General features: G+C 44.4%; 1 protein-coding gene across 2 annotated transcripts in view; it reads right to left on the bottom strand.

Annotated features, from left to right (window-relative positions):
- EPHX2 (epoxide hydrolase 2) overlaps positions 1-25,146 on the bottom strand; it is a 77,167-nt gene that overhangs the window by 35,007 nt on the left and 17,014 nt on the right. For both annotated transcript variants that reach the window (XM_045055599.1, XM_003984798.4), the window contains exons 3-9: positions 20,326-20,482; positions 18,932-19,122; positions 17,107-17,229; positions 13,976-14,050; positions 9,621-9,716; positions 8,998-9,076; positions 6,087-6,121 (exon numbers count right to left, since the gene is read on the bottom strand). In XM_045055599.1, coding sequence (XP_044911534.1) covers positions 6,087-6,121; positions 8,998-9,076; positions 9,621-9,716; positions 13,976-14,050; positions 17,107-17,229; positions 18,932-19,122; positions 20,326-20,482 — 756 coding nt within the window. The remainder of the gene's footprint in view (positions 1-6,086; positions 6,122-8,997; positions 9,077-9,620; positions 9,717-13,975; positions 14,051-17,106; positions 17,230-18,931; positions 19,123-20,325; positions 20,483-25,146) is intronic.

Here is a 25,146-nt window from a genome sequence, read left to right as displayed (position 1 = left end):
TGTATTTGGAGACAGGGGCATTAAAGAGATAAGTTAAAATGAGGTCATCAGAGTAAGCCATGATCCAAGTTGGCCAGTGTCTTTATAAAGCAAAAGGTCTCGGGGCGCCTGGGTGGCTCAGTCGGTTAATTGTCTGGCTTCAGCTCAGGTCATGATCTCACAGTCTGCGAGTTCGAGCCCCGCATTGGGCTCTGTGCTGACAGATCAGAGCCTGGAGCCTGCTTTGGATTCTGTGTCTCACTCTCTCTCTGACCCTCCCTCGTTCATGCTCTTGTCTCTCTCTGTCTCAAAAATAAATAAAAACATTTTTAAAAATTAAAAAAAAAAGAACAAAAGGTCTCGACACAGACACGCACAGAGGAAAGCCCAAGTGAAGACACAGGGAGAAACGGCCACCAACAAGCTTCAGATGAAACCCTGCCGACACCTTGATCTCGAGCTGGATGGGCTCCAGCCTCCAGAATGGCGAGAGAATAAATTTCTGTTGTTTAAGCCTCCCAGTCTGTGGTACTTGGTTATGGCAGCCTGAGCACACGAATACAACGTTCAGTCATTTCCCTCGCTTGTGAGTTCTCTCCCTTCCTCTTCCAGCATCCTCTCAGTAACCAGGCTGACCTCAGATAAGCACAGTGAATTATTCAGTGTATGTTGGTGCACATCCCTAACTGGGCAACATCCATCGTAAGACAGAAATCATGCCTTCTTCCCGGGAGAAAGAAAGGGGAAGAAAACTGCTGTGCGGAGGGCTGGCTGCTTGCCTTGCCCCAGGACAGTGAGCTCCTGCCCCTTGTCCAGCAGCACACATGGGGGCTCCTGGCCACACCCGCCAGCAAGCTCGGGGTCTGGAAAAGGGGTCTAAGATGTGTGGAGGTGCTGGAGATGAGGGTCATCCAGAATCAGGACTTGGGGATGCCATATTGGGCCAGGTACAAAATGAGCAAGCAGGGGAATCCTGCTGGGGATGGAGGGAGGGTAGGACAGAGCAGAGGTGTAGACAGAATGAATCAGAGACCTGACGCGCCATTCAGCCCCTGCAGAAAGCCACACCACCTTCCGGCTTCCCCACCTCACTCCTCCTATATGGTCCCATCTAACTTGTCAACGCTACCCCCTGTTTACCTGAGCCTGTGCTCTGCTTGCTATAATCAAAGAGTCTATGGAGCTCTATCTCTGGAGCCCTAGCTTGGCCACTCAATTCACGTCCTTTCCCCTCACGCATCTGTATGTCCACTCTACAGATGAGGTAGCTGAGGCTCACAGCGGCCAAATGGTCAAATGCAGCCAAGGCCAACATGGCTAGTCAGGCAGAACTGGGACTGATTCCAAGTCTATCTGATTTCAAAAATTTAACATCAAGGGGAGCCTGGGTGGCTCAGTCAGTTAAGTGTCTGACTCTTGATTTTAGCTCAGATCCTGATCTCACAGGTCATGGGTTTGAGCCCTGTGTCAGGCTCTGCTCTGACAGCACAGAGCCTGCTTGCAATTCTCTCCCTCCTTCCTTCTCTCTCTCTCTCTCTCCCTCTCCCGCTTGTGCTTCCTCTCTCTCTCTCTCTCAAAGTAAATAAACATAAAAAAAAATTCAACATCAAAGCCTTCAAAGCTATCCTGGTTTGCCCTGTGGACCAACAGCGTTATTTTAAATATTTTCCAGTCCCTTGATTCCTAGCCCCTACCAGTTGAGAAGTCCCTAATTTGTTTTTGATTCCCTAGATCACTGCCCTCACTGGAGGCTGCGGAGATTTGCACCATAAAAGTTTGAAGACTTAGAAAATAAATGTGATTGTATTTCCCTTGCCTCCTGTTTTAGGCGCTTCCAAAATGAAAGGCGAGCTTTTTTTCCTTCTCTGGGCAAGGCCTATCTTTTGTTCTTCTACACTAAGCAAGGAGATGGAAACTTCAGGATAGAAGGATAGCATGATAGAAGACAAAGGGCTTCCCACAGAGCCCTAACAGCATTAAAAAGTGTTCAGTTATTCTCCACTGCGGCCTCAGTTCCGATGGGGACATCCACCAAATGGGAACATCCTTTTTGGCGGGGTTGGGGGACACACACAGAGTTCTGCCTACAGCCAGTGACAGTAACATTCTTCAAAGAGAAAGAATGTTAAAGGTTTTCTGGCTCCTTTTGCTACCCCAGCTCCCAAGCCTGCCCAGAAATCCCGGGGTCACAGTGACAACCTCACTAGGTAGGGAACAGAGGGCAAACCCCTCCCTGCTCCCCTGAAGAACGTTGGCAAGCAAGTGCAGATGACAGGTTCCATTGGTTAAAATGTGCACAATTTGTTGTTGTTTTCTTTTAATGTAGATACTCAGTATTGATATAATTAGGTTATTAATGGTTTTTATTTTCATCTTTCCCCCCAAAGACAGGGGAACGATTATTGGAAGACACCATACTATGTTGTCAGAAAGTTTTGTTATGGACTGAATGTTTGTGTCCCTCAAAATTCACATGTTAAAGCCCTAATCCCCAGTGTGATTATATTTGAAGATAGTGTCTTTACAGAAGTAATTAAGGTTCAGTGAGGTCACGAGGGTAGGGTCCTGATCAGATAGGTCAGTGTTCTTATAAGAGACACCAGAGAGCTTCTTCTTACTTTGCAATTAACCACAGAGAGACTGAAGATTAGTTCAGTGTTATTTCCACATCCTACTCTTAAAAAGAAAATCAGACCTAAAATGGGATCACTTAGGTAAAGGCCCCAAGTCAGAAAACCAACACTCAATACACAGTCTGACTGCAGTTTCAACCTCCTATAAATGTAACCTTTTTAAAAAAATTTTTTTTAATGTGTATTTTTGAGAGACAGAGAGAGCATGCGAGTGGTGAAGAACCAGAGAGAGAGGGAGACACAGAATCCAGAGCAGGCTCCAGGCTCTGAGCCGTCAGCACAGAGCCCCACACGGGGCTCGAACCCAGGGACCACAAGATCATGACCTGAGCCGAAGTCGGTGCTTAACAGACTAAGCCGCCCAGGCACCCCTAAATGTAACCTATAACCAATCAACATGGGAATTTCCTGGTCAGTACCCTTTCCGTTCCCCTTAGAAGGGCCACCTTGCCTAAAACAATGGATTTTCTGTTAATAATTTCCTTCTTTCCACTCCCTCTCTACCTTTAACAATCTTTTCTGTACCCCTTTGGAGTGAGTTCCCCTCTACTTGCTAGATGGAATGCTGTCTGATTTATGAATTGATTCATAAAACCAAATAGATCTTTATAATTTACTTGGTTGAATTTTTGCTATTTTAACACCATAAAACTAAGAATCACACTCAGATCAGGAGGGGTCTTGAGAACATGAAGTACATCCCTCTGACTGCATCTTATACTTGACAGCATGACCTGGAAAGGTTAAATGACTTGCTCAAGGTCAAACACAATGAAAGGGGCAACTGGGTGTGGATAAGCCTCTCAATGTTATTGCTATGTTGCATTCCAATACCCCTAATTTGGAATCCTAAGACTACAGACACACAGAGAATACATTCATGGTTCCCTAAAGGTACTTATTCGAAAAAAATTTTTTTAATGTTTATTTATTTTTTGAGAGAGAGAGAGAGGGAGGGAGGGAAGGAAGGGGGGAGGGAAGGAGAGGGGTAGGGTAGAGAGAGAGGGAGACACAGAACCTGAGCAGTCTCCAGGCTCTGAGCTGTCTGCACAGAGTCTGATGCAGGGCTCAAACCCATGAACCATGAGATCATGACCTGAGCCGAAGTCGGACACTTAACAGACTGAGCCACCCAGGCGCCCCCTAAAGATACTTATTCTAAAACAAATAGCAGTTGTATGATGAACTGGCACATACATTTAAGGATTTGTGGTTGAGGAAAAAAAAAAGTTTTCAATATATTTGGGGGGGGGGGTGTAGTTGAGAGAAGGATTTTTGTGGGCACTTGAAGATAAGCAGTATATGGCTCTTTATTCAGTTTCTTATATTTAAAGTTTATGCAGGTAATTTTTTTTAAAAAAGATTACATAGAGGGTTTAAAAAAATTTTTACATTATAAATATTGTGCTGATAATTTTTCAAATGACAGCTTTATTGAACGATGACTCATATACCATAAAATTCACCTGTTTAAAATAAACAATTCAGCGGAGTTTAGTGTAGTTACAGAGTTGTGAGATCACCACTGCTATCTAGTTACAGAACATTTCATCATGCCAAAAAGAAACCTTGTACCCATAAACAGTTCCCCATTTCCTCTAGCCCTTGGCAACCATTAATTTCATTTCTGACCTCTTCTGGAAATTTCTCCCAAATGGAATTATACAATACGTGGCCATTTGTGACTGGCTGATCTTAGCATAATGTTTTTAAGGGTCATTCATGTTGAAGCATGCATCATGATCTCACGCCTGTTTATGGCTGAATACTATTCCATTGTATGGATATGTCACATATTTTTTATCCATTCATCAGTTATTGAACATTGGGGTCGTTTCCACTTTTTGGCTTTTGTGAATAATGCTGTGAACAGTCACGTCCAGGTTTTTGGTGGACATATTTTTTAAAATTCTTTTGTGTGAATATCTAGTAGTGGACATACGAATAGCTTTTAAAGGGTGGAGTTGGAGGACAGGAGCCTCACATTTTATCTTGTTTGTTTTAGTAAAAGAATTGCCTTCTTCTGGAAGGCAATTATGTCAAACGACCCGATGTATCTGTCTTAAGAACCAATTTTGACACAAAGAAGTAGGGGTCCAGTTAGGGGACATCAGGGGGATGGAGAGAACCCACCCCCCTCCCCACAGGGTCACTGGGGAGATCTTGGCAGGATTTCGGAGGAGATATGAGCAAGATCAGAAGTGGCAGAGTGAAAGAGGTAAAGACTCAGAAACTGAGGAAGGAAGGACAACCCCAACTGGAAACTAAGGTTTTATCAATGCTCCTCTTCTAAGGCACCAAAGCCTATGTGTGGGCCTGGTTGGGAGGAGATCCAAACAGAGCTATGACTCCTAGATGGAGCCTTCTTGTAATTTTAGCATCATCAGCGGCATCACCAGCTTTCCGGCCAACCAAGAGGCTATTTCTTCCCCTTGGCTCCCCCAGCTAAGGCTCCCGCCTTGCTTTTCCCAAGGGCTGATAGAGCCTTGGGACACAGTCTCCTCACCTCAGCCTTGGCTTCCTCTTGCAAGCCCTGAAATGAGGGTCCCCTCCCTGATGGTGCTTACCCTTCACCTAGAATAGGAGCGCCATTACAGTCACCAATCCACATGCTAACTCCCTAGGTCTGGCCAACAACATCTTTACCAAAATAATTTTTAAAATCTTCAGGATGGAGGGTGCCTGGGTGGCTCAGGTGTTATGCATCTGACTTCGGCTCAGGTCATGATCTCATGGTTTGTGAGTTCGAGTCCCATATCAGGTGAGCACGAGCCCCGCTTCTCTCTTTCTCTCCCTCCCTTTCTCTCTCTACCCCTCATGGGATTCTCTCTCTCTCTCTCTCTGCCCCTCATTCACTTGTACCTCTCTCTCTCTAAAAAAAAATTAAAAAATAGGGGTGCCTGGGTGGCTCAGTCGGTTAAGCATTCGGCTTAGGTCATGATCTCACGGTTCGTGAGTTCGAGCCCCACGTCGGCTCTGTGCTGACAGCTCAGAGCCTGGAACCTGCTTGGGATTCTGTGTGTGTCTCTCTCTCTGTCCCTCCCCCACTCACACTCTGTCTCTCTCTCTCTCACAAATAAATAAACATTAAAAAACATTTTCTTTTAAATAAAGAATAAAAATAAAAAATAAAATCCTCAGGATGGCAAGGTGAGTTGGGGAGTGGCTACGAGGAAGGCCGTGGGAGCTGTGGCAGAGGTCAGACCTGGCTCTACTAGCTGTTGACCTCAGGCAATTACTTCACCTCCTGGTGACTCAGTTTCTTCTTCCATCAAATGTTTGGAACAGTACTTGATATACAGTAAATGTTGGCTATCATTTTGAAATACCATCTTAACTGTCAGTAAGATTGTATACTCAAATGCTGTAAAACGCTTTCCTAGGGTTTAATGAATACCCATACTTCTATCTGGTATCAGTGAAAACACCAGGACAGAAACGATGTTACAAATGTTACCCAAAGATCTTCCTTACCTTGCATAACACTTCCAAGGAATATTCTTCTATTTCTGCCATTAAAAATAAAGACAATTAATTAACATACTTGAAAATTACCAACAAACTAAGAGGGCCCCTTTGCCAAAAAAATATACCTTATTAAATCTTTAGATTGCTGTAGTCTACTTATTTTTGGTTTTGTTTCCTGTGCTTTTGGAGTCACGTCCATGAAATCACTGTCAAGGTCAATGGCACAAAGCTTTTCATTTACGCTTTCCTCTAAGAGTTTTAGTTTCAGGTCTTACATTTAAGTCTTTAATCCATTTTGAGTTGACTTTTGTGTAGGGTGTGAGGTAAGGGTCCAATTTCATTCTCTTGCATGTGGATACCCAATTTTCCCAGCATCACTGGTTGAAGAGACTGTCCTCTCCCCTAGGGTATGTTCTAGACACCCTAGTCAAAGATCAGCTGACAGTCCAGGCGTGGATTTATTTCCAGGCTCTCTACTCAGTTCCATTGGCCATATGTCCATCTTTATACCAATTCCACCTTGTTTGATTACTGTAGCTCTGTAATATATTTTGAAACCAGGAAGTATAAGTCTTCCAGCTTCGTTCTTTCTAAAGACTGATTTGACTATTAGGGTTTTTTTGGTGGATCATATGAATTGTAGAATTGTTTTTTCTATTTCTGTAAAAAAATGCCATTGGGATTTTATTTTATTTTATTTATTTTTTTTAAATTTTTCAACGTTTTTTATTTATTTTTGGGACAGAGAGAGACAGAGCATGAACGGGGGAGGGGCAGAGAGAGAGGGAGACACAGAATCGGAAACAGGCTCCAGGCTCCGAGCCATCAGCCCAGAGCCTGACGCGGGGCTCGAACTCCCGGACCGCGAGATCGTGACCTGGCTGAAGTCGGACGCTTAACCGACTGCGCCACCCAGGCGCCCCGCCATTGGGATTTTAAATAGGGATTCCACTGAATCTATAGATCACTTTGGGTAGTATGAACATTTTAATAATAATAGCAATTCCAGAAAGCAAAAAAGAAAAAAGAAAAAAAGAAGAGAAAACAGAAGAAAAAAAACTATTGAAGAAATAATTCAAGAAAACTTCCAAGAACTAAAAGATATATGTACCCAGAAAAGTGGATGAAAAGAGACCCAGATCATGGTATATAACATCATAAAATTTTAGAACACAGCAAGATAAATAAAAAGATCCTAAAGGTATCAAGGGTGAGGAAAAAGAAAACGGTCACATAGAAAGCCTCACAGATCCGAATGACATGGGACTTTTCAGTAGCAACAAGGGAAGAGAGAAAATAGCAGGATAACGGAGTCACGGTTTTAAAGGAAAATAATGTGTTATTTAAAATCTATTGCCAAATGATATGAAGTTTACATACAAATGCTCTGCAATGTATTTGTATGCATTCCAGATCATCAAGCTTGGCTTTAGAATTCACGTTGTGTATAATCTTTAGCAACGGTTAATGTGTAAATTATTATTTTCTTAAAAAAAGTTATAATTAGGGTATGTATAAGTCCCAATTCATCCAGAACAGTTCAGTTTGTGTTTCTTTTAATAGTGTTCTAGCCTGAATGATAAATTAATTACTAAGTTATGCCTAGGGGATTCAGGGAAGATCATAATAGAGATGAATAAAAATAAATATCTTAATAATTAATTTTGGGGGGGGAACCCTTAAATGTCTTTCCTGGGTGTTTGGACTAGAAGCTTTCTTTTTGTCAAAAGTGCCTCTGCACCACTCAAGAGGCAGTGAGTAGCCGCTAAGTCGATACCATGACAATTACGGAACAATCATGGAGGCACTCCACTGGTGGTCACCTGAGGGCCAGTTCATGTCAGCTGGCTTCAAACTCGACACAATAGGCTTGATGTGAACACGGGGGAGGCAGCTCAGGGAAGGGGTGGTGAGCAGCTTGTTTGGTTCACTGAGCTGCCATGGCTAACAGCACGGGTGGCACTGGGAGGGACAGGGATTCTGCCACAGGCCTGGCTGTAACACGTTCCTGTCCCCACCTGGGGAGCTTAACAGTTTGGGGCTGAGAACCCCTCTGAAACTGATAAAGCAGTAGACTCCCTCACCCCAGGCAAGTGTTCATAAATCCACACATAGACTCGGGTTCATAGGCCCCTGATGCCCATCCTTAGATAGGCTCCATGTGGGATCCAGAGACCCTGGGTTAAGAATCTGGCCTACCAATTACTGTATGATCCAGCAGTTCCACTTCTGGGTATACACCCCGAAAAACTGAAAGGAGGAACTCAAGCAGATACTTGCATACCCATATTTGTAGCAGCATTATTCTACATTAGCCAGAAGGTGGAGGCAACACAAATGGCCATTGATGAATAGATGGATAAACAAAATGTGATCTATCGTTACAATGAAGTATTATTCAGCCTCCAAAAGGAAGGAAATTGTGATATATGCCACAATGTGGATGAATCTTGAAGACATCATGCTAAGTGATATCAGCCAGTCACAAAAGGATAAATATTGTATGATCCACTTAGAGATGACCGGAGTAGTCAAATTCAGATAGAGAGAAAGGTAGTTGCCAGGAGCTAGGGAAAGGGGAATGGGGAATAGTGCTTAAGGAGTACAGAGTTCTGCAAGATGGAAAAAGTTCTACAGCTGGATGGTACATCCTATGCCCTATATCCTCCCAGACCAGTGGGAGACTTCCTCAGGGCATAGGCCATTGGGTTTCTTGTGTTCTTTCAGGTAATGCAGAGCAGGGATATCTGAGCCCAAAGTGCACAGACACAGATCACTGAAGGAGAGAGGAAGGGCAAAGTCAGACCCCCATGAAGGGCTGCTTGCTCCAACGTGGGCCCAGGGAAAGTCAGTGCAGTTGGAGAGCTCAGGCAGAAGGCATAACCAACACAGGACAGCTGTGAGACAGCTAACCTACCAGGAGGAGCAGATGACTCTCCATAGCCTTTCATATCCAGAGCTAGCACCCGGAAACCCGCCTGAGCCAGAGCAGGGATCTAGAAAACAAACAGTTCAGGTACACTCAAGTGCGGCCTCATCAGTCTTTTGCCGACACTCCTTCTTTCTTCCTTCTATCCCCGTTCTTGTAAATGGCTCAACTCAAAACGCCATGTGGCACTATCTGGAATTACCACCACGAGGCTGGAACAAGCCCACCTGGATAGGGCGGCCATACACAGTGGTAGGGCTCGTATACTGCATCTAATGCTACATCTAAGCATTTTTCTTAGCATAGCACAGATCTTGCAGATTTCTATATTCATTACAAAGGCTTCCCAGCAGGTGGCATAAAGTGTCCGGAAGAATCTGCCTTTTTCTAATCTGCAAAAGTGGTATATGGGGCTAGCACAGCTCTGAGGTCTGGCCCCAACTCTGGCCCCAACACTTCTGAGGTATCACATGGTCACACGTTCAAGGCGATGCTCCACTGTTAAGTTTTCAGCTTCTTTAAGGGCATTCTACTCTAGGCCATACCACCTAGGCTTTCCCCTCCTTTCCCCTCCCCCTGGCTGGGGCGTACCTTCCCCCAGTTTCCTTTACCTGGTACCTCCAAGAGAACCAGCTCTCCGGAAATCCATGGCACAGGCACACGGCAGGACCGGAGCCCAGCTCCACAAAATGCATACGCACCCCAGGCTGTAGAAAAGAGAGGTGAGCGGGTAGTGACCACAGCACCAGGCTGGGCAGAACCAGGTACGCCTTCTGCAGGCTGCCCCAGGCCGTCTCAGTGTATTGCCAGACCTCACATGGCCCAGTTTGCTCAGCTCAAGACCCCAGTGCTAGAAGATGTTCAAGAAGACAACTGGCCAAAGTGCATTAAAAACAGGCAGCTTTCCTAGGCACATAGGAAGCCTGAAAAGAAGGTTATAATGTTGGAAAGAAGAACAAAACAACTCGGCCTTCCTCCCGGAAAGGCCCTCATACCGTCAGAGTTTCTGATACTGTTTGACAGGTCTTCTGTATTTTAAACTGGGCTGATTTTGTGCACAGTGTAATATTCATGTTAACGTACAGAATACCAGGATTGCTTTGTTAAAAATTGTTTATCTTTTTTTTTTTTTTTTATTTATTCATTTTGCAGGGAGGGGAAGAGGGAAGGAGATAGAGAATCCCAAGCAGGCTCACGCTGTCACTGCAGAGCCTGACACGGGGCTTGAACCCATAAACCATGAGATCATGACCTGAGCCCAAACCAAGAGTTGGGCATTTGGGGCACCTGGGTGTCTCAGTTGGTTAAGCGTCCAACTTTGGCTTAGGTCATAACCTCACGGTTCGTGGGTTCATGCCCTGTGTCTGGTTTTGTGCTGATAGCTCAGAACCTGGAGCCTGCTTCGGATGCAGTGTCTCCAGCTCTCTGCCCCTCCTCTGCTCATGCTCTGTCCTTCTCTCTGTCTCTCTCAAAAATGAAAAAGTGTTAAAAAAAAAAAAAAAGAGACTTGGGCATTTAACCAACAGAGCCACCTAGATGCCCCTAAAAATTATTTATCTCTTGGATATAAAGTCTTCTTCAAGCTTTGCTAACTTCTTGTCCTTTCTGGGCTCTGTGTGTCAGAGGCTGCTAGAGCTCTGCATCTGTGTTCTCTTCTCCCTGGCACCTGACAGCATCTTCCAGACCTCCCCCACTTCCTCGCAATGGATGTGGCCATGTGGCCGAGTTCTGGCCAAAGGTATATGAGTAAGAGAAGTATGTGCTACATCCTGGGCCCGTATAACCCTCCCACACTTGGTCCTCCTCCTTTTCCTATCTGCTCCTGGATAGTTAGGGCCTCAAGAAAGTGAGAGCCAGCAGAAAGAAGGAGCCTGGCTGCTTGAACAACTGCATGGAGAACACCCACTCCTACCCCACACTGGACTGCTCTGCAAGCAAGAAAACAAACTTGGTGTTGGGCCACTGAAACCTTGGGATTGTTTGTTTTAGTACTGAACCTACCTCAATCATTATCGTGTGGTCTAAGCACACGAACTAAAGCAATATGGAGTCAAAGTGCTCTATTTTCCCCCAAAGTATGTGTCTCCAACTTTCTAATGGAAAGAAATGAGAAAAATAAGCTTTGCATCTAGAAATTCACTTGGAGCAATTCTATTTAGCTGCATCTCCGATTACTCCAAACTCCATGTTCCAAACCGGAAGTTTCACTCATGATTCCCAAGGAGTTATTTTGCTCGAGAAAGCATTTGGCTGGCATTTCACATACTCCTTCATGGTCTACAGTCTTATCAGAATATGTTCCATAGTGTTCCGGTTGGTACTTGGCAAAGGGAAGGATTTAACTTGAAATTCTATACTCCTTATATTGAAAAATGTTCTAGTACTGATGTCCAGTGAAATGATCTTTTTTTTTTATATTATTTATATTTTATTTTTCCTCCCTTTATTTTTCCTCCCTTCCCCTCCCGCCATGGTCTTCTGTTAAGTTTCTCAAGATCCACATATGAGTGAAAACATGGGGTATCTTTCTCTGACTGACTTATTTCTCCAGTAAAATGATTTTTTTTTAAACATTTATTTATTTTTGAGACAGAGACAGAGCATGAACGGGGGAGGGTCAGAGAGAGAGGGAGACACAGAATCTGAAACAGGCTCCAGGCTCCGAGCTGTCAGCACAGAGCCCAACGCGGGGCTTAAACTCACAGACTGCGAGATCATGACCTGAGCTGAAGTTGGCCGCTTAACCGACTGAGCCACCCAGGTGCCCCTAAAATGATCTTAATCTGCCTCTGTTGTAAGTGAAGCCTAACTCAAAGGCCCCCTCTCGCTGCTTTGTATTTGACTGAGTAGCCCAGCAAACGTACGTACTTTCCCATCCTTTGTGTGATATGTTAAAATTACCAGAAAGCCAGAAAATGAGAAAGATCGAACCCAGGCTGGACTGCCCCAGCATTCAGGGAAGATACAAGGAATAGCTCTGCCCCAGAAGTGGCCGCCCCCGGCCTTTAATTTGGAGCGAAGACAGAGGGGGTGATAAAGCAGCTCTGATCACACTCCTTCAAGGTCAAATGAGAAATGTATCGAAAGGGACTGGACCTTCAAGCCTCAGAGGAGAAGAACAACCCTGTCCTTGGCGTTGAAGCCACAAGGATACAGCCCAGACCCCAGGCCCCAGGGAAAGAGTCCCTAGGTCCTCAATACCGGAGATGAGGTGTGAGGGGACCTCATGAAACGTTCACCCCTTCAGGAGCCCCCAAGGTTACAGGAGGGGCGGCGCTGACGCTGACCCGTAGCTTCAGCCCTTTCTTTCTATCCGGCTTCCATTTATCCTTCCGTGCCTACCTCAACACGGCTGCTAAGCATTCACCACGGCAGCCTCCGCCCTCACAGGGCCCATCCCAAGTGCTCCAGGCACCACTATTATACAAGAACCTGTGAATGTTTATCTCAGTAGACTGGAAGATTCCTGAGGTCACAGAAGACCCTCCATTCATCTCGGTATTTCTCTCCGTGCCTGGCAAATAACAAATACCCAGTAAATATTGGAGGGGCTGTCCTCCAGGGCAGCAGGGGGTACTACGCCCCGTGGTCTGCATGCGGTATTTTAATTACCGTTGACCCTTGAACAAGGTGGGAACAAGGGGTACTGACCCCCACCCAGAGTCAAACATCTGCATGTAACTTTTGACTCCCCCAAAACTGAACTATTACTAGCTTGCTGTTGACCGGAAGCCTTACCGGTAATAGTTGATTAACACGTATTTTGTGTTCTACGTCTCATATGCTGGAATCTTACAATAAAGTGAGCTAGAGGAAAGAAAACGTATCTGAGAAAATCATAAGGGAGAGAAAATGCATCTAGAGCACTGTTCTTACAAAATCCTCATATGAGTGGACCCATGCTATTCAAACCCGTGTTGTTCAAGGGTCAACTGTAATCCACACAAGAACGCTGAAGGCAGGTATTAGTATCACCTCATTATAAAGCTGCGTACACTGAGATTCAGAGTGATAAAGAAATGTACCTGGGGGCACCTAGGTGATTCAGTCGGCTAAGCGTCTGACTCTTGATTTAAGCTCAGGTCATGATCTCGCGGTTTCGTGAGTTTGAGCCCATGTCAGGCTCTGTGCTGATTCTGCAGAGCCTGCTTGGGATTCTCTCTCTCTCTCTCTCTCTCTCTGCCCCTCCCCAGCTTGTACTCTCTCTCTCTCTCAAAATAAATAAATAAACTTAAAAAGAATTATTAAAAAAAAGAAAAAAAGAAATGTACCTAAACTTGCAAACTTGGTGCCCATGCCAGGATTCAAACTGGTTCTGCCTGTCTCCAAAGCAACTGTCCCATCTTGTTTAGCATACAAGCTGACCTGCAGCTTTGGGTCCCTTTTCATTTAAATGGGACCAATGACAAATTAAGAGAGATCCCAAAGTGAACCCACTGAATGGGGTTAGGACATTTTAACACCCTGCTCTGTATCCTGGCTGGCTCAGGAGTCGAAGCCCCTCTGCACATGGCCTTGGCTTTGCCATAGCCCTGACCGCCGGATGTTTTAATGACCACTTCTGTCCTTTGTCCTCACTCTGGGTTCCTTGAGAACGAGTCTGTCTTGTTCTCATACCTGGCCCTTGCCGACACCAAGGCAGTGGGTGATGAATATGTGTTGGAATAGAAACAAGTTCTCCCCAGAACACAGGCCAGACACACATGCCCTTTAGCACCTCCGGGCCACTCAGGGCCCCTTATAACCTGTTGTTCCAAAGGAGTCTGACTACATCTGTCACACTGCTTTGCATATCCTAAGGCGTGGTGCCTTCTGACTTCTGTGGACGGATACTCGTGGGAAGTACTATTTCCCTACAAGCAGCGGACGTTCGGCTACCCTCAGCATTTAACAAATGTCTCTGCAGGTCCGTGTAGGTGACCTATTGAGGGAGGGCACGGCGGCCTGGGAGAGAGCGCTCACATACCTTTATTGGCACATAGCCGTGGCTCACGTCCCTCGGATTGCATGCGATTGGCAGAGCGGTGGCAACTTGGAGAAGCTGGACGGAAAAGAGGTACAGTAAGAGAGGCGGCAGCCTCCTTCTGTGAGAAGTTCTGAGAGAGCTTCCAGAACTCCAGAGTGCTGGCCTGTGCCATGGCCTCCTGAGTCCTCCGGGGATTTCCCAGCCCATGTCCCTCTCCTGCAGGCACACAGCTAGATTTCTCTTCTCCCCTCTCTCTCAGGTCAGAGTAGCCCATGACTGAGTCCTCTGACAGAAGGCTATGGCCTGTCAGCCTAACCCATTAAAATCCCCCTCGATTCTCTAAATTCTCTACCTTGCCTCTCCCAGCTGAGAGCCTGGTGTGACCTGGGAAACCACCGGCGGAAGACGGTGGGTCCTCCGTCAACCCGGGTCTTTGAATGGCTGCATGAAGCAAAGCCCCTGGCTGCCACCAACTGAACTTCACATAAGAAAAAAAAAAAACAACAAAAACCAACTGCTCTAAAACACTGAGATTTTGTACTTCAATTAATAGAATTCTTCTCTGTGGCAGTTCCTCAAGTGGTCACCCAGGCACCTCTTGGACAGCACTAGGAATGCAAAGTTCACCGTCCCATCACTGGATGGCTCTGCTGAAGGGATTCTCTCTCAAGCTGGCCAAAATCAAACTCTCTCGGCCTCTGTATTCATCTGCTCGAGCTGCCATAACAATGTGCCACAGACAAGGTGACAGAAACAACAGTTATGCCTCTCAGTTCTGGAAGCTGGGTTGGTTCTTCCTGAGGCCTTCCTCTTTGGCTTGCGATGGCCGCCTTCACCCTGGGTCCTCACACGGTCTTCCCTCTGTGTGTGTGTGTGTCCTAACTGCCTCTTCTCATAAGGACACAGTCATACTGGTTTAAGGCCCAACCCAATGACCTCATTTTACCTTAATCATCTCTTTAAAAGCCCTATCTCCAAATATAGTCACTTCTGAGGTCCTGGGGCTTTCACATGAATGAATTTGAGGTGGAAGGGGGCAGAGTTCAGCCTGCAGTCCCCAGGTCTGTCCTCTGGAGTCCCAGAAGGTCAGATAACCCATCTTTGTATGACATCTGGGTAAAGAAGAGAATTCCTGAACAAAGGGTGCATAAGGAGCTCCTTTGACTCATTTGTGTCAGGTATCTTGAGACAAATGATAAAGGACAGGATGATGAGCACACCTAAGTGAATTTATTCATGACAAGTGACATATTAGTGACTTCTACTGCTAGATCTCTCATCTTTAGTCCCAAAGCTGTAACTGAGGAAGAAGTGGCTCCCATCAGCTATCCAGTTCTCTGACCTCTAAAGCGCAGGAAGTAAACTATGAAATCTACCTCCCTTTTAAACATGGAAGAGTCTGCCTGGGCATCCTCCGAGGGTGGGAAACAGAAGGCAAGCCCCCAACCTCTGTGGCATCTGGAGGGGATTCAGGGTGCGGAGGGAGGGATGGCAGCTTGGTGGCCTCTGATGACAATGAGCCTTGTCGGGCCTGAGGAAGCCAAGATACTGACCATAGGCCAGTGTGCCTTGGGACCCTTCTTCTAAGGTATCCCTGGCTTCCTAGGTCACACCCTAGCAGATGTCCCACTGCTTCCAGGGCTGAGGGGGTGGGGGTTTCCTGTTCTTATAGTTCTCCCGCCGTTTATACAATTTACAAAGCCTGTTCAGAACTGAGTCCCATAGCCTTCCTGAGAGATAAGGGGTAAGTCTCCTCCACTTAAAAAGGTGTAATTTTCATTTTCATTTCATTTTTCCTTTTATCTTGCCCATACTCTGGGGAAGGAGACAGGTGAGGCACAGTTTACTTTTCTGATTTTACAGGACAGGTATCTGTGGCTCATATATGACCAGTGGATACTAGTAAGTGGGGCAAGCAGGTGGCTGCTGGGATTCCACGTTTTCTTCTCTACTGCATAAGACCTCCAGGCTTGTGAAAGGATAAATCAAGTCTGGGCAAGACACTTTGAGGTTGTGAAGTCATTAGATACACATTTTGTATTTATTTGTTAAAGATGACAAATCAATTGTCCCTGTCATGGGGCTAAATTTGTGTCCCCTCCAAATTCATCTGTTGACATCTTAATCCCCAGAGCCTCAGAATGGGACTGTGTTTGGAGATAAGGTCTTTAAAGAGGTCACTTACGTTAAACGAGGTCATTGTGGAGTGAGCCTACTAGAGTTAAACTATAATCTGGCTGGTGCCCTTGTAAGAGGAGGGCGTTTGGACACACACACAGGGCAAGACCATATGAAGACAGAGAGAATGTGGCCATCCATCTACAAGCCAAGGAGAGAGGCCTCAGAAGAAACCGTCCCACCAATACCTTAATCTTGGACTTCTGGCCTCCTAGCCAGACTGCCTTGGCCACCCACTCTGTGTACTTTATGGCACCTCGGGAAACGAATGCAGTTCCCTTTGAGAAAATGGTTGGGATGGCTGTGACGTCCAGCTGGCTTAGCCAGGCGTATGTCCCTCCCTCCTCTCGCATTATGCTGACACAAGCAAAGCAATGCATTCCTGCAAAAGGCTTGTATTAACTGCTCCGCCTGGGCTCGGCGGGCTCAGCCATCTCAGGTAGACTTCTCTAACAACAAAAGGTTCCTCAGCTCTGGCACAGAAGGCTAACCCCTAGGCCGCCATCAGACATCATTAAGGGCATCCCATCCTCCTCTGTGAGGGATGGTTAACTAAACCACTCTGCCTGAGTGCCAGCAGTATGACCAGGCAGACCAGGTGAGGACTGCGCCCCGCACCCCCATGGGGTCAGGCCTGGCAGCTAAATTCTCAATATTTACTCTAAAAAGTCAAGGCTGGTGGGTTTGAAAGCCTCAATCTTGTCTTGGGTCTTGGTTCTTCTGACTCTGACTAGTATGGATTCTCGTTCTCAGAGCAGTTTCTCTGTTCACGACTGCAGAGAAAGAAATACAAAGCTCTTCAAGGACATCATGCTGATTGCACAATAGGTACTGGCCTCCCACCCAGGAGGTTCAAGAACTCCCAGAACCGGTTCTCCCCTCCCTTGCTGTTTCTTGCACACCTAAGCACCGGTGACTGGCCAAAACCCAACCTGGCACAGCCGTAAAGTTACCTGCACCCCAGTTACTTTCTCCAGTTCCCTCAGGGCTGTGTCTGTGTCACGGACGAGAATGGTGACCATCCCCAAGTCGCGAGCTGGCTCCAGATTAGCCCCGATGTCATCCAAGAATACAACCTATATCCAAAAAGCACAGATACTAGAATCACCACCAGCCAAAGCAAAACTCACGCGTGAGGGACAACACCGGAAAGAAACACATTAAAATGCAAACACTGGTTATTTTATGACAAGATGAAGAATTACTTTTTCTCCATATAATTATTTACTCTTAAAGTTAAAAATATTTAGGGGTGCCTGGGTGGCTCAGTCGGTTAAGTGTCCGACTTTGGCTCAGGTCATGATCTCCCAGTCCATGAGTTTGAGCCCCGCATCGGGCTCTGTGCTAATAGCTCAGAGCCTGGAGCCTGCTTTGGATTCTGAAGCTTCCTCTCTCTGCCCCTCTCCCACTTGCACTCTATCTCAAAAACAGAAAAAAATTTTTTAAAAAAAGTTAAAAACATATAATTATATGAGCATACACATAAACATACAGATAGATACACTTATTCCCATGTGCACTTATGGGTTTCAGCCTGAATTCTGAAACTGTAAGAAAATTAAGGAAGGATATAAACTTATCAGGGTGACATCAAAATAAATTAACCTAGGAAATCAACATGTACGAACAGATGAACAGACAAAAAAAGTGTGGAAAAGAACTGTAATAAGGGCAGATACTAAAACAAATTATCAAGCCACAGAAGGTAAAAAAAAAAAAGGGGGGGTGGTGGTGAGGGGGTGTTAGAAGATAGACATGTTAGTGAAATAGAAGAGAGCTGAGGAATAAACCCAAATATAAACAATTCGTGTTGTCTGCCTGATGAGGAAAAACAGTATTTGAAAAATTATATAATTATTTTAACTGTTTTGGGGGAAAAATGGATGCTTCCTTCACACCTCATCCCAAAATAAATTCTGAATGGAGCAAAGATTTACATTTTAAAGTTAAAAGAAAATCCTTAAAGTTGTAGAAGAAAGCGTAAGCGCATTCATCATCTTGGATTACGGCAGGTCTAGAATTCTAAGCAGCTCACACAACCCAAAAGTCAGAAATGAGAAGACGTTTATTTATACGCACATTAAAATTCAGAGCACTGTTACAAGGCTTAATCCAGGGACTAAGGGGAGCAAGAGCAAAGTTTGAGAGGAGAGAGGAAGACTTCTGGGATTGAGCCTGATAAGGATTCCCCATGACAGAGTTCAGGGTTTCATCTGATGAGCTCGTGGACAAGGTGGGGCCAATGAGAAAGAGTCAGAAACATCAGCGAAAGGAATTTAATCTTGTTCTGCTTGCCTTTTTTGAAAATTAGAGGTGGAGAATACAAGGAAAACAGAGTTTTAGAAATAGATAATTAGAGACAATATAAAGACAGAATTTTAGGGGTGCCTAGAGAGACAGCTGTAATATTGGAGCCCACTTCTGCTCACCCTTTGGTGGGGTGACTCTTACCAGCCTTGTGGTCTTGGGAAAGTCTCCCAGGGTCTATGTTCCTTTATAGGTAAACTGAGGCAGCTGGTCAGCAGTTTTGACAATACCTGTTTTGACCAATAAAAGCCACAGAGAGGGGCCAGATCCCCACATCTTATAGACTGTTCTAGACTGAAGGGATGGGTAAAGTCCTTTGTAAGTCCTGGCCTGGGAGAACAGGACCCTGCCACTGGACCTAGAGGTCCTACCAGGCTCCAGATGTCCCCCACCTGCTCACTCCTCCACAGTTTTTCTTAATTGCAGTATCTCTAGAACATTCTTTTTCACTAAAAGGAAGTGTCTACATACCTCATTGGGGCTGGCGTTCAAGGTGTCCAGTACAAACTTGTAGATCCGAGGGTCAGGCTTGGCCATTCTGATCCTGCATGACTCTATCAGGAAGTCAAAGTGTGGCCTCAGCTGACACACCAGCTGGGCCAGGATGCCCCTCTGAGCACTGTCATCCAGCCAGTTGTTGGTGAGGAGGCAGGTTGTATATCCTGAGAGAGAAGACACCAGTGACTGGACCAGATACAGGACTTTGCTCTGAGAAGCTCAGGGTACCCCACGGAGAAGGGGCCAAGCAGGGTTCTGTTTATTTACATCAACCTCTTGATGCCCAACGTCTAAACTGACAGGTTGGAAAAGAAGCATCTTCACCCATTAGCACCTCCTGACACAGAGACCTGAGAGTGAGTTAACTGTGTACATAAGGGCTTCCAGAAGCTTGGATAGAAACACTACATCCCTCAATTCCTTGCAAGTGTAGAGCAAGAGGTTGTGACCTTCATCAGCTCATATGATCCTCACCACCTTTGGGGTAGGCGGGACAGATCTTACCATCCACTTTTACAGCAAACAGAAGCTCAGAAAAATTATGAGCTTCCCTGAGCCACACAGTGAAGGCAGAACCCAGCCGGCTCAGAACTGTGCCTTTGGACTGCCCTGCCAGTGCTTCTTCCAGTCTATAGTACTTAAAACTCAGCTCGACTATAGTTCGAAACACCTGCCTTAACTGTCAGAGACTGTATTCCCATTTCAAAACTAGAGGAATGTAAACAGAGACAGCATTATCCCCTGGAAGGGCAAGAACCAGGAGCTACTGATGAGTCAGTGATGAGACCCTGTGCATGTAACATGAGTGAGAGATACAGACATGGGATGGCTTAGCCGCGACCAGATAAGTCTACTGATGAGTGGGTAGAATGATTTCGAATATGCCTGTGACCAAGAGCTGGGTTCTGACACTGAATAAATGTCTATCGGATAAACATGACCTCACGTCTTAGACCATTTGACACCATCTGAATTCGTGTCAGCTAGCTCATAGCTCAGCCCCTTTGACATCCAAAGGTCAAGACAATCCCAGTTGCTTAAAAGGCCTTGATTTTCAATCACTGTGGCAAGAAGTTGGGTCATTCTGGTCATTACTAGTGTCACTAGAGGGAGAGAATTTTGCTCACAAGGCAGTCTCTGGCACAAATTGCTTTATTAAATAAAATTCTTACATTTTCCCAGCTATTCTGATGGTGTTATTTTTTGCCATTTGATAAAACTTACTTTGGGGCTATGTTTTAAGAATGGCTTTCCATCGAGGTCCAGAAGACTTGTGATCTCAGAGCACATCTAGATGTCTTCTGACCTAACCTTTCCAAGGGTTCTGGTGTGGATGGTTCCGAGAACGGCCAGTATTGGATCCTTACCCTGCTTTCTGAGAGCAAGAGCCGCCTGAAGCATGGGGTGGTTGATCTTTGTTGCAGCCGCCTTGCCAAAGATTTGACTTACAGAGAAATTCTCAGGGAGGCGGATTCCAGAGTCCTGAGAACACTTCCTGCAGTCTTCTTCCATGAGTGGCACCCACTGTAAAAATGAATTCATAAGGGACTATCAATTTGTACAACCCTTTGTACAACCCCTTGCTGTGATCCAGCAATTCCACTCCTAGACACACACCCAACGGGAATGTCACCATTCCCAAAAGACATGTTCACCAAAAGACATGTACATACATGCACTATTCTAGGGCACTGTAGCAGCACTGTTCCTAAGAGTCCCACACTGCAAACTACACAAATGCCCCTGTGATGGGCTGAATAGTGTTTCCCCCAAATTTATGTTGAAATCTTAACCCCTCATACTTCAGAATGTGACTACTCTTGGAGGTAGGGTCTTTAAAGAGGTGATTAAGATAAAATGAGGTCAGGAGTGGGCCCTAATCTAATCTGACTGGTATCCTGGTAAGAACAGGAGATTAGGACACACACACACACACACACACACACACACACACACACACACACAGGAAGGACTGAAGACACAGGAAGATGGCCACTACAAGTCAAGAAGAGAGACCTCAGAAAAAACCAACCCTGTCACACCTTGATCTTGGGCTTCAAGGCTCCAGAGCTTTGAGAAAATAAATTTCTATTGTTTAAACCACTAAGTCTGTGATATTTTGTTACAGTGGGCCTAGATAACTAATATACTTATTAAGAGCAAAATGGATTATGATACATTTACGCACTATGATAGCAGCCCTATTTGTAATAGCTCACATTGAAAACTACCTAAATACCCAATAGCAGAATGATAGGCCATAAATGAACCCATGCATACGTGGTCAAATAATTTACAACAAAAGAGCCGAGAATCTACAATGGGAAAAGGACAATCTCTTCAATAAATGGTGTTGGGAAAATTGGACAGCAACATGCAAAACAATGAAATTTGACCCCATCCTACATCATACACAAAAATTAACTCAAAATGGATAAAAGACTGAAACCATAAAACCCCTAGAAGAAAACATAGGTGGTAAATTCCTTGACATAGGTTTTGGTGATGATTTTAGGAATCTGACAACAAAAGTAAAAGCAACAAAAGCAAAAATAAACAAGTGGGACTGCTTCAAACTAAAAAGCTTCTACACAGCAAAGGAAGACATCAACAAAATGACAAAATGAAAAGGGAAACCTATGGAATGGAAAAAACATATCAGATATCACGTATCTGATAAGGAGCTAATATCCAAAATACATAAAGAACTCACACAACCCAACAGCAAAAAAAAGCAAACATTCTGATTAAAAAACATATGGAAGATCTGAAAAGACATTTTTCCAAAGAAGACATACAGATGGCCAAGAGACACATGAAAAGATGCTCAACATGACCAACCATCAGGGATATGCAAATCAAAACCACAGTGAGATATCACCTCTCACCTATCAGAATGGCTTTTACCAAAAAGACAAGAAATAACAAATGTTTGTGAGGATGTAGAGAAAAGGGAACCCCTCCGCGCTGTTGGTGGAATGTAAATTGGTACAGTCACTGTGGAAAACGATATGGAGGTTCTCCAAAAAATTAAAAATATAACTACCATATGACCCAACATTCTACTTCTGGGTATTTATCCAAAGAAAACAAAAACACTAACTCGAAAAGATATCTGTATCCCCATGTTCACTGCAGCATTATTTATAATAGCCAAGGTATGAAAACGAACCAGGTGCCCATCAATGGATGAATGAATGGATAAAGAAAATGTGACGTATAAATACAATTGAATGTTATTCAGCTATAAAGAAGAACAAAAATTTTGCCATTTGTGACAATATGAAGATCGAGGGCATTATGATAAGTGAAATAAGCATACAGAGAAAGAAAAATACCATATGATTTCTCTTACATGTGGAAACTAAATTAAAAACTGAAACCAAAACAAAACACCAAAAAAAAGCCAAACTCATAGATACAGAGAATATGGCTGCTAGAGGCAGGTGGGGGTAGGAGTGGGAGCAATGAATTGGGGGGGGGGGGCGTCAAATGATAAAAAATAAGGGGGTTGCTCCTGGGTGGCACAGTCAGTTGAATGTCTGACTCTTGATTTCGGCTCAGGTCATGATCTCACAGTTCATGAGACTGAGCCCCATGTCGGGGTCTGCACTAACACCTCACAGCTTGCTTGGGATTCTGTTTCTCCGTCTCTTTTCCCCTCCCCTGCTCATGCACTCTCTTTCTCTCAAAATATTATTTCTCTCAAAATAAATAAATAAACTTAAAAAAAAGACACAAATGCCAAAATGGATGCAAGATAAAATATAAAATGCAAATAGACCAAAGCCATTAAGGGAATTAAAAAAATAATGGAAGAATTCACCTTTCCATAAAAATAATAAAACTCTTCCAGGCTTAGACTATTATACAAGTAAAAAAATATATATAGTTAAGTGGGAGAGTTACGTAAGTCGATTTGCATTTTAGGGAGGTCATCCTGGAAACAGTGAAGAGGGTTGGAGGAAGGGAGAATAATTAGAATTTTCACAAGTTCCCACCATCACAAATATCCACCTACTGGCATCTGTGGCCAAGAACTCCATCTTCCCTTCCATTGCCATAGATAATGGTCTATTGCTCTTATCAAGTTCAACCCCTCCATCCAGATTCCACTCCTTTGGGCTTCAAGAACATGGCTCCATCGGGTCTCCCTTCCTTATTCCTCTATCAGCAACCTTCCTTGCTAGTGGATCATTGTCATCAGCATACAAGCATGTTGTTTTCATAAAGGAAACCTCTTTCCCCTCCCACTACTGCCCCATTTTTCTGCCCCACTTTGCCTGAAAACTTCATGTAGTCTTCAACCCCTTTTTCTCATTCTTTCCTGAACATGCTCTGATCAGGCTTTCACCTCCACATTCCAGAGGCTCCTCTAGGCAATGTTACCAATGACCTCCATGTTGTGTTGCTGTATCTAATGCTGTACCTGACCTAGCAGTTCCATTGATACAGATGACCACTCTCTTCATCTGAAACTTGATAACTTCTTGGCTTTCAGGTCTCCTCACTCTCCTGATTTTTCTCTTATTGATGAAGATTCATTCTCCATCCCTCATTGCTGGGTCTTCCACATCAACCTGACCTTTAACATCAGAGTACCTGGGGGTCTGGATGCTCCATTTATACTTCCTTCCTCCACAATCATACTGAGTCCAATGGCATTAAAAGTGCCATCTACATGCTGTGTGTGTGTGTGTATTCATATTCAGCTTGGACATCTTTATTCAACTCTGGGTTTGCATATCCAGCTGCCTATTCCACATTCCATTTGGAGATCATTAAGCATTTCAAATTAAAATATCCCAAACTGGGCACCTGATTTCCCAGCCCCACAGTGATGAACAGCAACTGATACTTCTGGTTTGTTCTGGCCAGAAACCTTTTATCCTTCATTCCTCTCTCATATTCACACTCGATCCATCAGGAAAACCTGTTGAATCTACGGGCAAACTATTCCAGACTCGGACCACTTTTTACCGCTTCCACCAACATTCCTTTAGTCCAAGCTACCGCCATCTCTCACCGAGTCAGGTTTTAAAAGTATCATTCAGGAGGTGGATCTGAGGTTTGTCCTCCCATCTTCTCATTTGGCTGCCTCTCGAATAAACCTTTTTCTTGCTGTAAATACATATATATACTGTCACTTCACCACTCAAAATCTCCCAGTGCCTTTCCATCTCAGGGTGAAAAAAAAAGCAGAATGGATAAACAGATTGGAGTATATTCACACAATGGGATATCATGCGGCAATGAGAATAAAACTATCTATAACTACGCACAATAACATCTATGATTCTCCAAATATAAGGTGGAGGAAAAGATATCAGACACAAAAGAGTTCAGCTGCGTAGCGGTTCCATTTACATAAAGTACAAACAGTGATCTCTAAGGTTAGAAATCCGGAAGCATAGTTACTCTTGGAGAGGGGCGTGTCTAGAAGGGGCATAAGTGGGGTGTCTACAGTGTTGATCATGTTTTATTTCTGGATAAATAAAACGTGCTGTCAGTGAAAATTCATTCAGCTGTACACTTGGTGTACTTTTCTGTGTTGCACAAATGATTAATTAAAAGATGACATTCCTTCCCATGATATGACCTTTTTAAAAGACAAATTGAACCTAAGTAGCATTGATCCTTGAACAATGTGGGGTTGGAGGCACTGACACCCCGTGCAGTCGAAAATCCACATATAACTTTTGACTCCCCAAAAGCTTAAGTACTAATAACCTACTGTTGACCAGAAGACTTACTGATAACAGTTGATTACCACATACATGTTATATGTATTATATACTGTATTCACACGATGAAGTAGGCTAGAGAAAAGAACACATTATTAAGAAAATCCTAAGGAAGAGAAAATGCATTTACAGCACTGTATGTGTATTTATTGAAAAAAATCCACGTAGGGGTGGGCCCATGCTGTTCAAATGCACGTTGTTCAAGGGCCAACTGCTATTTGGTTTTTCAGGCCTGCTACACACAGACTAAAGAAGTCTGAATGGGTGCAGGGTTTTTACGGCAATAAGATATTCACTCTAGTATGTTCACTGAAAACATGTTGCACTTCCCTCTTTCCTTATCTTTCAACAATATTACTGCAGATTTTTTATTGACTTAGCATTTATTCTCAACAGTGTCATTACTTTTCACTCCCCAGTGGCCACAGTATGTGTGTGTGTGTG

Source organism: Felis catus, chromosome B1 (genome assembly GCF_018350175.1).
Source record: "Felis catus isolate Fca126 chromosome B1, F.catus_Fca126_mat1.0, whole genome shotgun sequence".
Lineage (NCBI taxonomy): Eukaryota > Metazoa > Chordata > Mammalia > Carnivora > Felidae > Felis > Felis catus.
Note: the sequence above shows the minus strand (reverse complement) of the source record. Positions and strands in the feature narration are given on the sequence as shown.